Source organism: Copadichromis virginalis, linkage group LG23, assembly GCF_057382275.1.
Source record: "Copadichromis virginalis isolate Kocher_CV1m ecotype Utaka linkage group LG23, C_Virginalis_male_GT1.1, whole genome shotgun sequence".
Lineage (NCBI taxonomy): Eukaryota > Metazoa > Chordata > Actinopteri > Cichliformes > Cichlidae > Copadichromis > Copadichromis virginalis.
Window position 1 is genome coordinate 10,042,242 of NC_140639.1, and position 14,014 is coordinate 10,056,255.

The following is a 14,014-nucleotide window of genomic DNA, read 5'->3' on the forward strand; positions in this document are numbered from 1 at the left end:
GAACGAGGAATAAGCTGAAAACTTTTGGAATACTGTGCAAAGTGTCCATAAAGTGGAAATGGCAGTCCTAAAAAACTACATCAGTGCATTGTCTTCCTTCTCTCACTCCAACCAGTCGCAGCAGATGGCCCCGCCCCTCCCTGAGCCTGGTTCTGCCGGAGGTTTCTTCCTGTTAAAAGAGAGTTTTTCCTTCCCACTGTCGCCAAATAGCTTGCTCATAGGGGGTCATATGGTTGTTGGGTTTTTTTTCTCTGAAGGTATTATTGTAGGGTCTACCTTACTATATAAAGTGCCTTGAGGCGACTGTTGTTGTGATTTGGTGCTATATAAATAAATTGAATTGAATTGGACCTGAAGCTGAAGTGGAAATGGCAGTCCTAAAATAAATCGGTGTATAAAAGAAAGAAATAGGACCTGGCACAGGACCTGAGAGATACATTTGGCCCTGAAGCCTCATCAGATGTTGTCTCAGTGGAAGAGTGGCTGTCAAGTAGCCATTCTTAAGGAAGGGAAACAGGGAGCAAAGGCTGAGGTGTTCCAAATTACAGGCATCACTGAGGGCCATCGTACTTATGGAGCGATCCAATTTTATTCCAAAATCTATAAACCATGGTTTGTTGTAGTTTGAGGCTACATTTCAGTCAGCAGTGTTGGGAATCTTGTCGAAGTGATGTGATTAATTTAGCATCTGATGGGAAACAACAATGGACTGGCCTCCCCAGAGCCCGGACCTTAACATTATTGAAGTAGTGTGGGATCATGTTCTTCCAAAGAAGAGCTTTGAATGTCCTTGAAAGCCTGGAGAACTGTTCCTGAACACTACTTACAGAAGGCTGGTCTGAGAGAGTCCAAGATGTGTTAAAGGATAAAGGTGGTCGCACCAAATATTGACATTCAAGCTAATTAGAATTGTTCAAACTGTTTTTGGTGCACAAAGCCTTGCAGGGAAGTCCGTGTCTCCACTTGTCTGTAATTAACTAAAACATTTGGGCCAGTTTAAACTGCCATATTTTCCATATTCATAACAAAATGTAAAGAAATTAGGGTCGGCTCAAGAGTTTTGCACATTACTAAGTGTGGCTCACTTTAAAATAAGGCAACTCGCACTAAAATAATCTAGCTGGATTATTTGGCACCATGGGGCAGTGGAAACATGTATTTGATTTTAGGGTGAGCTGTGGCCTTAAAGTGGATGTTATTGTTTCTTTCAGCTGTATCGCAGTGACAGTGACAGCTCAACTCTACCAAAGAAGTCGCCTTTTGTTAGAAACACATTGGAAAGAAGAACACTGCGATATAAGCAGGTACGTTCTCATTATGTCTCTTTCACCCTGTGCCTGTACGGGTTTTTTTGTCGTTTACCTGAGTTGTCTGTGTGTGAGCAGCAGTCGTACCGCTCCCCCCTGGCCGAGCAGCCGACGCGCACCTCCCTGGACCTGGAGCTGGATCTCCAGGCCTGCAGGACCCGTCAGAGGCAGCTGATGGAGGAGCTGAGCGCCCTGAGAGAGCTGAAGCTGCGACTGGAGGAGCCGCAGACCAGGGAGGCCACCGAGCTCCCCAACTGGGCGCTGAGGGACGAGCGCTTTCGATGCCTGCTCAGAGAGGCCCAGAGACAGGTGAGGAAACCGAGTGGGCTGCAGCTCCCTTACAAATACGCCTCTCCCAGCAGCGTTTGACAGTTTTTGCTGCTTTACAGGCCAACCAAAGCAAGCAGGAGCAACGTCAGGAAGAGGCGGCAGAGAGGAGGCTGAGGAAGGCCTCTAAGGAGGTTCTACAGATGAGAGGGCAGAGCCAGAAGGAGCCGCTGCCTGTGCAGACGTTCAGGTGAGAAATGCACTGATCAGTTTTCACATTGTTAGTCACGGCACCGAAGTCCAGGAAAATTACTGTGCCTGTCAGCAGAGGCTGCACTTCAGGTTAAACTGATGTGATATATAAGTCAGCTAAAATCTGTTTCAGCTGTATGCTATGAACACCCGCTGACCCCAGAAGAAGTCTTAAATTTAGCTTGGCATCTATTCCTTCCTCGTGTTCTGAAGAAAGATATCGTGGAAGAGGACTGTTGTTTAGAAACTTAAGATCTACAGAGCTCCTACTTTATTCATATCACATATCCATAGTTTAAATCGGGAACCTTACATAATGTTACATTTGTGGTTATTTCCATCAGAAGAAAGTCATGGCAGGCCCAAACAGTGGGTTCCACTAAATTAAATTCTTTAAGACTTAAATAATCAGAAATGTGACAAGTAGCAGGAGAAGAATTTCTAAAACTTTTACTGGCAAATAAGTCAAGTTCATGCAAAGACTGATCTTTCTTCTTCATTCATAACGTCTGCAAATCTCTGACACATTGGACATCAAAGTCTAGACCTAACTGATCAGCGACGATCCATTCCTGCTTTATCAGCACTCCAAGTTGCTGATCCACCTGCTCTTTAAGGACTAACTAAAAATATCCATCAATTCAGGACCAATTTGGTGACCATGTGTGCATTTTTCCAGCCTTACACAGCACAATGTCACAATGCAAAAATGACACATTGTGCAAAACTGACCGAAAATCTACGGTCAAAGCAGCAAAGTGTACGAAACACAAAACGACAGAACTTTTGTCTACACTGATTTAAAAGTCAAACACCAAAGAGACACGGCACAGTTCACAAGATCACTGCTGATTAGGAAGCTTTTACTAAAAACGGCATATTAATTATAACAAGTCGTCGTCTTTGCCTGCAGAGAGAAGATGGCTTTTTTCACAAGACCAAGGTTCAACATACCTCCTTTGCCGGCTGACGATGTATGAGAGCTCGTCTCTGTGTTATGTGACTAAACATGAAGTATTTGTGCCTTTTTTTTTTTTTTTTTTTTTTTTTTTGAGCTTATGAAGTACCAAGATTTCTTCTAAGGCCACAGGCGACGTGACCAGCAGACTATGAAGACTCAAAGCTCAAAGGTTTCACATTTTCAGAAACATTTGTGTGATTATTGTAAACACAAACACACTAAAGATGCACAGTTATCGACGACAGCGCGGCTGCTCGTTTCCTTTTTTTGAGGAAAGTGACTTTCGAACAATCTCCCTCTCTGCTCCTGTATGACTATCTTCTGTTTGTGCTTACAAAAGGCTGGAAGACGGGAACAAAAGTCAGTTTGAACAAATTCACTGTACTGTAACTTATTTTATAGTACTTTTCCTTGAAGGAAATAAAAAAGAACTCTTCCTGCTTTTTTTAAGTGTATTTTGTAGCTTTGAACAAATAGCACTTCAGTGTTTTTACATACAGTAAAATTGAATTATTGTCTGATTTGTCTCCTAATTCTTAAGAGTTATTTGCATAAAAAGTCACTTTGTAATCCACTTTTGTTACAGATGTCATTGTCCTTTTATTGTTATTAAAATTAATATTATTTCATGTACTTTTCAATATATGGATGAATATATGAAACACTGTATTCAGATTTTTTTCTTAATGTATGAACATCTGCAGTGTTACCTCTTGTGAAGATAAAACCATTAATCTGTATCTCGCTTGTAATCAGTTGTGCAAAAAGCAGGATTTTAATGTATTTATTCAACCTGTGCGAGGATGGAGGTGGTGTCATATTCTGCACACGCAGGCGCTTTCTTTAAATGTGTCACAGCATTACACAAGATTTTTCTCTAACCACAGCCAGCCTCCGATGACCCATTTGAGTCTAAATTTGCAGATTCTTGAGAAGCAGGCAGCTGTGTCAGCTAATTATCTTTATACAACATCCTGTTGAAGTTTTTTCATAACGCAAGGAGAGGCAGCAGATGTAATTCGACTGCAGCGCCGCTTCAGAGGTTTCGTTAGCAGACAAAGCGACTCAGTTGGATTTCTCATGGAGGCATCAGAGGCAGCGACGTGTTGACACATCTGCAATCAAACCTTAAAGTTCTCATGGTTCGTCTCTAAACCGAAAAATTCAGCTTGCTTTTTGTAGAGGCCCCACGAAGCCCAGGAGCGTGCCTCTGCTTGTCTGTATTTTTTGGGGGCAATTTTACAAACGCTTGTGCATTTTTTCAGAGGACAGCTCGGGGGCAAGTCATTCAATACTTTTATTGTAACATAGCATCAAGGATCCCCTGAGAATAGTTTCCAATGCAGAAGGAACATGAAAAACACCAGATTACCCCCCTGCTCTTTTTGTTGTATTCAGTACAAAAGGTTAGATGCTAGGGGGGACGACAACACACTTTAACGCTCATACAGAAAAAAATAATTGCTAAAACTTTTTAAGAATAACTTAGTTGGAACATAAATTAACAAAAGTGGGTTAGAGAAAATGAATTCGGGTGCAGCTTACAGAGAGGTATAAATGCAAATACAAAAGCCACAAACCATTTTTACCCGCACCTGCATTCTCTTTAAACAATACGAACCACACACAATATAAGAAAACACGATGACAAACCACTGTGTTATGCGTCCAGTTGAGCAGCTGTTCAAAATGAACAGGCACCTGTAATAAGTCATAAAGGCTGAGAGAATATAGTATCTGGGTCAATGTTTGCACATCGTAAGTGAGAGCCCTGCTGTTCCACTCAAACACATATACATCTGTTTGTAGTGACGTGTAGGAGATGTCCAGTAAAACAAACAAACATTCACGAATCTGTGTTTTCAGGCTTTAAAATTAAAGGGGAACTATTATGTTTTGCCTAAATTTCTGTCACATGCAGTACTGTGTAAAAGGCCTGAGCCACACTTCATTTCTTCACATCCAGGGAGCCAGACTTTAAGTAGACTTGAGCTTTCAGCCCAGTCCCCGTACCTGTCCATTTTCAGAGGAACTTCTTTTGTTAGTTAAGCCACTCAGTCACCTACTTATCACCAGAGCACAAAAAAGGCACCTAACTCAAGGGATGAACCAGTGTTGTGTTTTTACATAATACAACTTTGCAAAGAAGTTCTTTTTAAATTGTATCTCTTGGTGCTTTTGCAAGTCTGCCAGTTGGATGCTGTATTTCCGTGTCTTTTGTTTATTATATGAAAAAAGCCAAAGCTAACACAGTTTGATAGACATAAAATAGTAAGTTTACATCAACAAGGTGATTCCCTCATCAGAAGTGGTCTCAGTGAAAGGCTGTGAAGAAGCCATTTGTAAGGAAGGGAAAAAGAAGTATGCGAAATTACACGAGAACTGGAGCGAAGAATCAGTGGTAACAAATTCAAATTGGAAAATTTTTGGTTTAAATCACGGTCAGTCCATAAGGATGAGATCAGGGGCCAATAGCGGTCATCTGTAAAACATGGTGGGGAATCTTGTCAAAATTCATGGTCTTAGGAATGCTGAAAGTACCATCAGGTTTTGATCCACCATCCAATACTTTCCTCTGATTGACATTGTGTATGAGACCACTGTCAATCTGCTAAAAGCAAATCCGGACAGAAAAGACAAAAAAACCAACACGCAACACTGTTAGTCATGAAGCCCGGACGTCAACATTATTGAAGTGTGATCTTGACAGAGAACAGAACAAAAGGCAGCCGACATTCAAAAAACAGCTTTGAATGAAGCCTGGAGAAAATTACCAGAAGGTTCGTCTCAGAGAGTTTAGGCTATGTTGGAGAATAAAGGTGATAATGTATTTTAAAAAATGAGCAGTGACTCAAGACTTTTGCACAGTACTGTAGATCGCTCCAGTTTGAGATGTTTAATATAAACATGTACAAGGAGATCAGTGTATATACATAAAGTAAATCCCAGGCTGTTGAACCCGTGTATCTACTGTTCGCCCAGCTTGACCAATGTTCAACCAGGTGAAACCAGGTTGAACCAGGTCTGGTATTGTTGGGCCCTGAGTGAAAGCAGTGCTAAAGTTGGGGTTGAAACCTGTTCTGCTATCAGCGTTTTCCCTGCTGTGCTCTGCGTGAAGTGTACATTATTGAGGAGCAATTTACTAGTCCTATAAATCAAGTGTAACCATCAACTACTAGGAGGCACACCCTCAGTTTAAGTCCAACGTATGTGCTCGAGATGTGAAAACGAAAGCTTTCCTCAAACAGTTCTCACATAAAATTTAATTTGTTTTTTGCACGCACACACCGTTCTGCCTGTTCTGCACACTCACATCCAGAGACTGTGTCCTCACAGCTGTGTTCTTTTCAAAAACGCAACTTCGTGATTACCTGCACACGACGCATTCAGGCGACATGTGCAAACTGTAGCTTTAACAAAACAACATGGCTTGCACTCTCCTCGGTCTCTGCAGCTGTACGGTGAATAAGGATTGCTTTGATCTGTGAATCAGGCAAAGCTCCCGATTCCAAGAGTAACATTATCTTGGGCTGGGAATGATAATAGACCCCCTTTAAAAAACAACAACAAAACAACAAAAACAAAACAAACAAAAAACACGAGGTGGAGTAGCACCAGTTCACATACAGCATGATGCACAACGGCAAAGATATATATATTTAAAAAAAAAAAAAAAAAAAGCCTGAGTCTGCACGTCTATCTCAGACCAACACTGGCATTTCTCTATATGTTAATTTAAACACACAACATCTGTCTGTTCACAAAAGCACCTCATCACTCTGTCCACCTCCTTAATGACCAACAGCCAATAAGATTTAAGTCCAGTCTGTGAATCCAGCTCAGAGTTTTTTTAAATGGGGATGGAGACTATGGTCGGAAGCTCCCCGATAGGAGGTGGGTTGTACTTCTCGACCCTCATCAGCCGCCGCAGGATGTCATCCCGATCACGTGGCCATCCATATACATGTGTGTTCTGGAGCCAGTTAGGCACGTGGCACTGATTATACATTCAAACAAAACAACAAGAAACAAAACAGGGTGTGAGACTGGGTGGTGGGTGGAATCAGTGGCGTGATCTCACTTAGGAAGACATGTAAAAATTACCTTTTTAGCCCCGGGGAACAGGATAGGAATGAATCTGAAATTCTTGCTTCCATTCTGGATGAATTCATTCTGCAGCTGAGTGACACACACAGGAAAACCACATACACAATTTGATTTCACAGCGGCGATGAGAGCACGCAGTTTTTCGCTCTCGTTAAGATTATTTCAGTCTTCGTTTGGACCACATTCAGGTCGCTCACCTGTTTATGTATGTAAACCGTGTTGTAGGTCCTCTCGTCGCTCTCCAGGCCAGCAGGGGAAGCGGTCACCGTCTCGTAGTACTTGGGGCTGATGATGATGATGATGAGATACTCTTTCTAAGACAAGAGAAAATTACAACTGGCAGTAAGCTACTGCAGCTATCAAACTTCTTCATGCAACAAGTTCACACTTGCAGAACGTCTTGAGTTCCTAGATGTGAAAATGACTTCCTCTGTAGGCAGATTACTCAATTTAAATTGTTTGCATTCCATTTGATCATCATGAAAGAATTTCACCGACAGTTTGCTTTTTTTTTTTTTTTTTTACCTCACTCAGGTATCGCTCCATGAAGTCAATCTTGCTTATGCTTCTGAACTGCTGCTCGAAAATGTCGATCTGAAACAAGCAAAGCTGCGAGTCAGACAGTTTAACCCTGCGCAGAAAACACACAAATTCTTTATACATTTTAATTGTGTAAAGCCAGTTAACAGGACAAGCTGACAAATAACACGCAATAACTTGTAAGATATTAACAGAAACTCAGAGTCACCAACAAAATGAAAGCAAGAAATATGTAACGTGATGAGCTGATGAGAGTCTAGACTAAAAGTTCATCTGTAGCATCCAGCATTCACTCTGGGAGGAAATTACAAAAATAGGCAGGAATCACAATTTAGTTCAAAAATCACTTGTTTAAATGGATATACAGTAAGCTATTTAATAAGCTATTTATTATATACTATATTTATAATAATTGCACCTAAATTTGTAACTTTAGTATTACAATGACAAAGTTTTTTAAAATGTTTGTTAAAATCTAGCCAGCTGAATTTTAACTGTTTTTTTTCCAGCTCCTGACATTTTAAGTTGCTCAAACAAAACACACAAAAAGACTAAAAGCTGCACGTACGTGCGTGTCAAAGCCGTTGTGCCGCAGCAGAGCCACAAATTTGATGATCTCGTTGACATGCTTGTCGTTGTCTGCTTCGTAAGTGACGAAGACACGCCCTGCAACAAAAACAAACTTTTTCAGAGGCGGGATCGTCTGACAACAGGACCAGGCGTCTAATCTGCTCGTGAGCACTCACTCTGCTCCAGAGACAGCGGCGCGCTGCAAGGAGGGCGCTTCTCTTTGACTGGAACGTTGTGTCCGCTGTATGTAGTTAAAAAAAAATTATTTTAATAGCAGAAACAAGCAACAGAGTGAGAAAGAATTTAATTGTAATTTAAAAAAAATAAATAAATAAAAAAATCAAAACTCACATCTGTGTGAATCCACCTGCAGGAACTCTGCAGTCACCTGCATCTGCAGCAGTACAGACAAAATAAATACCGGCTGCGGTCTGTGCGTGGTTTAAAGGTTAAAAAAGGGTCCGGCAAACTTACAGTACTGGCGGTAAGCTGGGTGGTACTCAGGCCAGGGATGCTTGTTGACCATAGGCTCCCTGTTGAAGGCGTCTGCAGGGCACTGAGCACAGCAGGCGGGCCCCTGTGGTGCACACGAGTATGGCGATAACGTGTGGTGGTACAGGTTGGCTGAAGGCGGGTTGGAGCGCAGAGAGAGAGGCTGCTCTAAGCTGCCCATGCTGCTGTGAGTGCCGGGGAGGGACAGGAACTTGCATCTGGAGAGGCAGCTCTCTCCAGAACAGCTGGAGTAATCTTTCTGGCTCAGACAGGACGGCAGGCTGTTGGGGTATCCCGACCAACTGCTGGCGAAACTCGGGTGGAGCCAGCCGCTGTATGCCTGGCTCGGGAAAGGAGTTTGGGGGCTGTACCCAGCTGGCAAGCTGCGAGAGGGCTGGGATGGGCAGAAGCTGGACTGGGGGAAGATCCTAATGTGCTTGTGCTCCTCTGTGTCCAGGCTCTGCTTGCCGAACAGAGAGCCATCACGGTCTGAAAAAGGGTGGTGGCCCAGAGGGTCGGAGGCGGACTCCGGTTTGGAAAGAATGCTGGGGTCTCTCAGCTCTGCACTCATGGTTTCATCGTCTTCTTCAGGTGTGTTGCGGTGACTGACCAGGTGGCTGATGTGACTGTGAGCCGGAACATTTACCAAAACGGGGGAAGGCAAATTAATTTCAGTCTGACTTTAGTGGAACTTCTGTTTCACCCACTTTATCAGCTCTTATCAAGTGTGATATCCTCTGTGACTTTCAAGTGAAAGCACAGCAGAAAGGCGCTGGGATGCGTGCAGTGTTTCTCTCACCTAGTAGTTGTTGAAACCGAGTAGACCGACGTGGGCAGCATCATTGGACCTTTTCCTCCTGACATCCATGTGTGTGGGGTTTGAGATGCACATGAAATTCTGCTGGAGATAAAAACACACACGTGGGTATTTAAAGAACCCGAAAATGTGAAATTATGATGTGAACAGGAGGTGTAAACAGTCCCTTGTCTGTGAGACAAGATGAACGGCAGTACATGTTGTGATTAACATCCAGATAAAAGTTGATATATTTAGTTGACATATTTAAAGAAACAGAGCTGATGAGCTGTTAAAGCCAAATTTATGAACGGCCCTACATTACTGCAAACTCCACACAGTGCACAGTAGGTAGCGTGGTCCCCCCATGGGGCGTGGTCACCTCATGATCGGAAGGTCGGGGGTTCAAATCCACTGAACGGCTACCCTGAGGTACCCCTGAGCAAGGTACAGTCCCTACACACTGCTCCCCGGACGCTGGATTGGTGGCTGCCGACTGCTTCACTGAGTGAACGGGTTAAATGCAGAGAGAATAATTTCCCCACGGGGATCAATAAAGTATACATTATTATTATTATTATTATTATTAATAATAATACCTGCAGAAACACTCTTGGTGAGGCAGGCTGTGTAAATAAATTACACTTTCTTTTGTGTGATTGTTTTGTTATTTCTATAATATTACAGTAGTAGTTAGTAGACGGAGGTCGGATTATTTTTTTTTAATCCTGTTTGGACGTTTTATTATAATAAACCCAGCTCAGTCAACTCGGGACCACTTTTATTCGAGGTGAACAAACTCATAAAGCACTTCTGATATCTGCCCACACTCGGTGTCTTTTTGACTTGATTTGCAAGAAACGTGCCTCCCACACAGGGGACTTTTCTCTAAATGTTTAATGGTCAACACATCAGGAAACGCACATGTGGGAATAAGGAAATGATGGTTCTCATTTACCGGAGAAATCAAACCACAAACATTTTAAAATGTAAAACTTGCCTCTGGGATTTCAGAGGTCTTCCCGATGTCTTTTTGTGTTTTGTTTTTAAAGCGCTCAAACTTCCATGAAAACTGCTTTCAGTGAATTAAAGAGAAAAAAAAGTCTATCGCATCCCCTTAGATCGTTTTTTAGGGTCACCGTTCATTTTTCCACTGACTTTCTCCACAGAGAAGCCGTGTAACCTCGTTTTAGGTGGGTTTGTCTTCCAACACACCCCTGATAGTTCCCGTAAATGTAAATCACACTCATTAAAAGCCGATCTGTGGTCGCAGTTTGCACTTTCCACTGACGCTGACCCAGATATTTCTTCGTCTGCTTAAATTTCAGGCTGACTTCCTGCGGTTCAACATAAAGCATAAACACACACACACACACACACACACACACACACAGCGTTCCAATAATCACACTTTCAATTTTCACATCACTACGAGCGTTAAATTAGCTGTAGTACAATCTGCCGTGACTTTCACTTCTGTCTGAGCTTAAAGAAAGAAGAAAAATGCTCAAAGACAAAGAGAAAACTAAATAACAAACTATTAATATATATATATCTATATATAGATATATATATATATATAGATATATATATATATATTTAAGGTGTGATAAGCGTGAGGTGGTTTGTAAAGCGCGTGACCAGGTAACGTGTTGTGTAAGCGTAATAACTCAACTCACCGACGCTGCTTCCACTCATCAAGCCTCCTTCAGGTCACTGAGCCGCGGCGTGGAAACACAGGAACACCTCAAAGGGGAAAACGGTCCTCGAAGAGTCTCAGAGAAATATTAATTAACGAAAGAAGAGCTCGAGCCTCAGTAATAATTGTCCTTTTTACCCACGTCTCCGCGAGACACATGAAAGACACTGACGCACAGACCGGAGCCAGTTTGATCTTTAGCGTTCTGCCTCGCTGCACCGCCCACCCCAAAAACTCCACCTTCACCCAATAGACTTCCTCCACACACACACACACACACACACACACACACACACACACACACACACACACACACACACACACACACACACACACACACACAGAGTTTACTAATTGATTTACATGTAGTCATTAAACCTCCTGATCCACAGACTGTATTGAAAAGATGGAGGTAGCCACTGTTTAATGTGACCTGTTGGTTTTGGACCCTACATTTAAAAGCAGTGTCAGCTGGTGAGTGATCATATTTGGAAAGAGAGGATGAAGAGCGGAATTATTTTTTATTTTTTTATTTGTGGCTCCTTATAAAAAAGTGCCACGCCTTAATAATGTAACCTGAGTCTTCAAGTTGAAAATGATAAGTAGGGATGGGAATTAATAAGAATTCAGCGATTCCATATCACTTATTGATTCTCACTGGGTTTCCACTGGCTCTGCTTTGAGAGTCGCCGCCATCGCTAAGCAGCATATCAAAGACATTACATGCATGCAAATGAACTCTATGCTGTGGGTCAAATGTTAGTGACTGCTGAAGCTATTTCCCCTCTTTGTTGTGATCAGTGTTGGATTAACTACTCAGGAAGTAACATATTACACAAATTACAGACAACTTTTCTTAAAAGTAATGCAGTATGTAACTTGAGTAATTAAGTAATGTACTTAACACCGTCTCACAATCACCATTCAAAAATATAAACCTGAGGCTACAGCCCCACACACCAACACAAATCCCTGTCCTAATCAGTACACACATATGATTTCCTCTTAGATTTAGGTATGAACAAAAAGCCCACAGCACAAAGTTCAAAACCAGCACAGAGACTTCAAAGCAATCGCTACAGTGATTCGACTGAAGAAACACGAACACTGGCTCCAGCCTGAGTGCTCATCTGTTTGTTGGGCTGGGGTCGGCATTCACTCAGCTATAACATGACTCTGGCTATTCTTGGCTATCTTGCCGTTAGCATCATATCGCTGTTGTTTTTGTTCTGGATGCACTTAACGCTTTACCGTCGCGCTCTCGTCCTTTTGTGCAATAAAAATGAAAATATCAAAAACTTTCAAAGCTCAATTCACCTTACAAATAAAGAGCAGCACTCAGCCGTGAGATAATTCATTCAAATTAAAATATTTACACCTCTCTGCACTAAATCAGCAGATTAACTATTTTCTCTAACGTTAATCTGGTCCCACAGTTAGATTTTTTTATGTTCTTCATAGATTGTTAATTGGCATCTTATCATCATCATCTGAAAATGTATTATTAATAAACTGTTTATTTATTTGCAGTTGGGTGTTTTCATCATGAGGCGATGTGCATTCAAAATGCACATTGCCACGTTTTGGTGAAAACCAATCACAGCATATCAGTGCAAACACCTCATACCAACTGTCTGCATAGCAACAAACCTACAAGAGAAAAAAAAGAAAAGAATCAAGGTCAAAGAGTCGAAATTCCTCCACAGCGATGTGAGAGGCTGAAAATGTTACACAGAAAACAATGACTTCAACTTATGGCTGCTGAGGGTGGTTTTAGAAGCATGGCGTCTACTTAGTTTTTCACACAGTGCTTCTGCATTTTGGTTTAGTCTGTTAGATAAATAATGTCAGCGTGTAACACGTCATGTTTTGCTGTTCATCTGAGGTTGTATTTAATTAATCTTAACACCCGAGAAGGACCAGATGATCCTAAAACTTGCTGTTAAAACTTAAGAATTAAAAGAGGGCCACGTTTTGGCTTTGATATTTGACTTTGGGAACAGCTGATCTCTAATGGTGGTCAGTTTCAGCTAATAGCAAATGTTTTGTAAATCGCTACAGAAGTAATTTTTCTCATAAATCATATGTTTGTACTATACTAATAACCCTAAGACTTCAGAGTGCAGAAAGGTGATGCATCCATATGCTTAAATCTGGTCCTGTTTGTCTCATTGGTGTGTTTACACCTGCTTTAAAGTTTATGTAAATAGGCAGGCATGATGGGGGGTGGGGTATAGATCACAAGACTGTAAACATGCAGACTGCAGTTCCTATCCTGTTCAGTTTTGCTTTCACTTGTTTTTTTGGTTAGGTTTAGTAAAAGGTTGTGGTTTGGGTAGTATTCTGAGAGGCCCATCCTGCTGCAGTATTTGCATCATGGCAGACACTATGTATCTCTGAGACTGTAGCTGTTTGCAAATTATAAGAAGAATAAAATTCTGAATACAAAACTATGAGAATTCTGCAACAGAAGAATAGATTTCATAATAACTTAAACCTACTTATTTGGGGATAAACTTCAAAACAGAAGTGTTTTTTTAATCAAATTTGATTAGCGATTGTTTACATGTATTTATGTTATGGTATCGCATTTCATATGATATCAATCGCCATGTATGGGCGTGTCCTGACACCACTCCTGCTGTAGGTACCACAATTTTCACAGTGCTTAAGTACAGAGAAAGCAAAGCTCCAGTGCAAAGAGCTGTTTTTTCCACTCTGACATTTTTTTCCTGTTTTTACGGAAATGTAACTAGCAAATTTCATCATTATTAGTTAGAAAACATGTAATCACCATTTCATTGTTTAATGGTAAAGTTACTCTAAATTAATAGATAATTAAACTGTAATCTACAGTTCTTTAATGATAGTAGATACACATCATGACTTTCTTCCCACCCAGAAAACAAAACACCTGAATTCATCAAAACTAACAACAAAACACAAAGTCCAACATCTTAAAACCCGTTTATTTGCTCATTAGATGTTCTGTTGAAAAGTTTCCTCTTTGGAGTGTGGCACAA

At 41.4% G+C, this 14,014-nt stretch overlaps 2 protein-coding genes across 3 annotated transcripts in view; one reads left to right on the forward strand and one right to left on the reverse strand.

Annotated features, from left to right (window-relative positions):
* The window catches only part of wwc3 (WWC family member 3), a 41,304-nt gene extending 37,777 nt beyond the window's left edge, over nt 1-3,527 (forward strand). Inside the window, exons 20-23 of the mRNA XM_085449392.1 lie at nt 1,212-1,304; nt 1,386-1,616; nt 1,697-1,824; nt 2,740-3,527. Coding sequence (XP_085305518.1) covers nt 1,212-1,304; nt 1,386-1,616; nt 1,697-1,824; nt 2,740-2,806 — 519 coding nt within the window. The 3' untranslated portion in view covers nt 2,807-3,527. The remainder of the gene's footprint in view (nt 1-1,211; nt 1,305-1,385; nt 1,617-1,696; nt 1,825-2,739) is intronic.
* A 539-nt stretch (nt 3,528-4,066) lies between these two features.
* Nucleotides 4,067-13,571, reverse strand: traf3ip2l (TRAF3 interacting protein 2-like). Of its 2 annotated transcripts, none has more exons than XM_085449395.1 (10): nt 10,972-13,571; nt 9,296-9,394; nt 8,479-9,122; nt 8,356-8,398; nt 8,181-8,245; nt 8,003-8,100; nt 7,420-7,488; nt 7,092-7,208; nt 6,892-6,966; nt 4,067-6,784 (listed from the first exon to the last, which is right to left on the reverse strand). In XM_085449395.1, the coding sequence occupies exons 2-10, from the start codon at nt 9,358-9,360 to the stop codon at nt 6,638-6,640; spliced, it is 1,323 nt and encodes a 440-aa protein (XP_085305521.1). In that variant the 5' UTR covers nt 9,361-9,394; nt 10,972-13,571; the 3' UTR covers nt 4,067-6,637. The 2 variants fall into 2 exon arrangements, with proteins under 2 accessions (XP_085305521.1, XP_085305519.1); XM_085449393.1 differs by having other exon boundaries at nt 9,296-9,397.
* Between the last annotated feature and the right edge of the window lie 443 nt (nt 13,572-14,014).

What these genes read in the sequence shown, in the direction of transcription:
- traf3ip2l (XM_085449395.1), bottom strand. Translation starts at nt 9,360, where the DNA reads ATGTCAGGAGGAAAAGGTCCAATGATGCTGCCCACGTCGGTCTACTCG. An exon ending in CCCAGCTTACCGCCAGTACT is followed by an intron (nt 8,399 to 8,478) that starts GTAAGTTTGCCG and finishes GTACTGCTGCAG; the next exon opens with ATGCAGGTGACTGCAGAGTT. An exon ending in ACAACGGCTTTGACACGCAC is followed by an intron (nt 7,489 to 8,002) that starts GTACGTGCAGCT and finishes TGCTTGTTTCAG; the next exon opens with ATCGACATTTTCGAGCAGCA.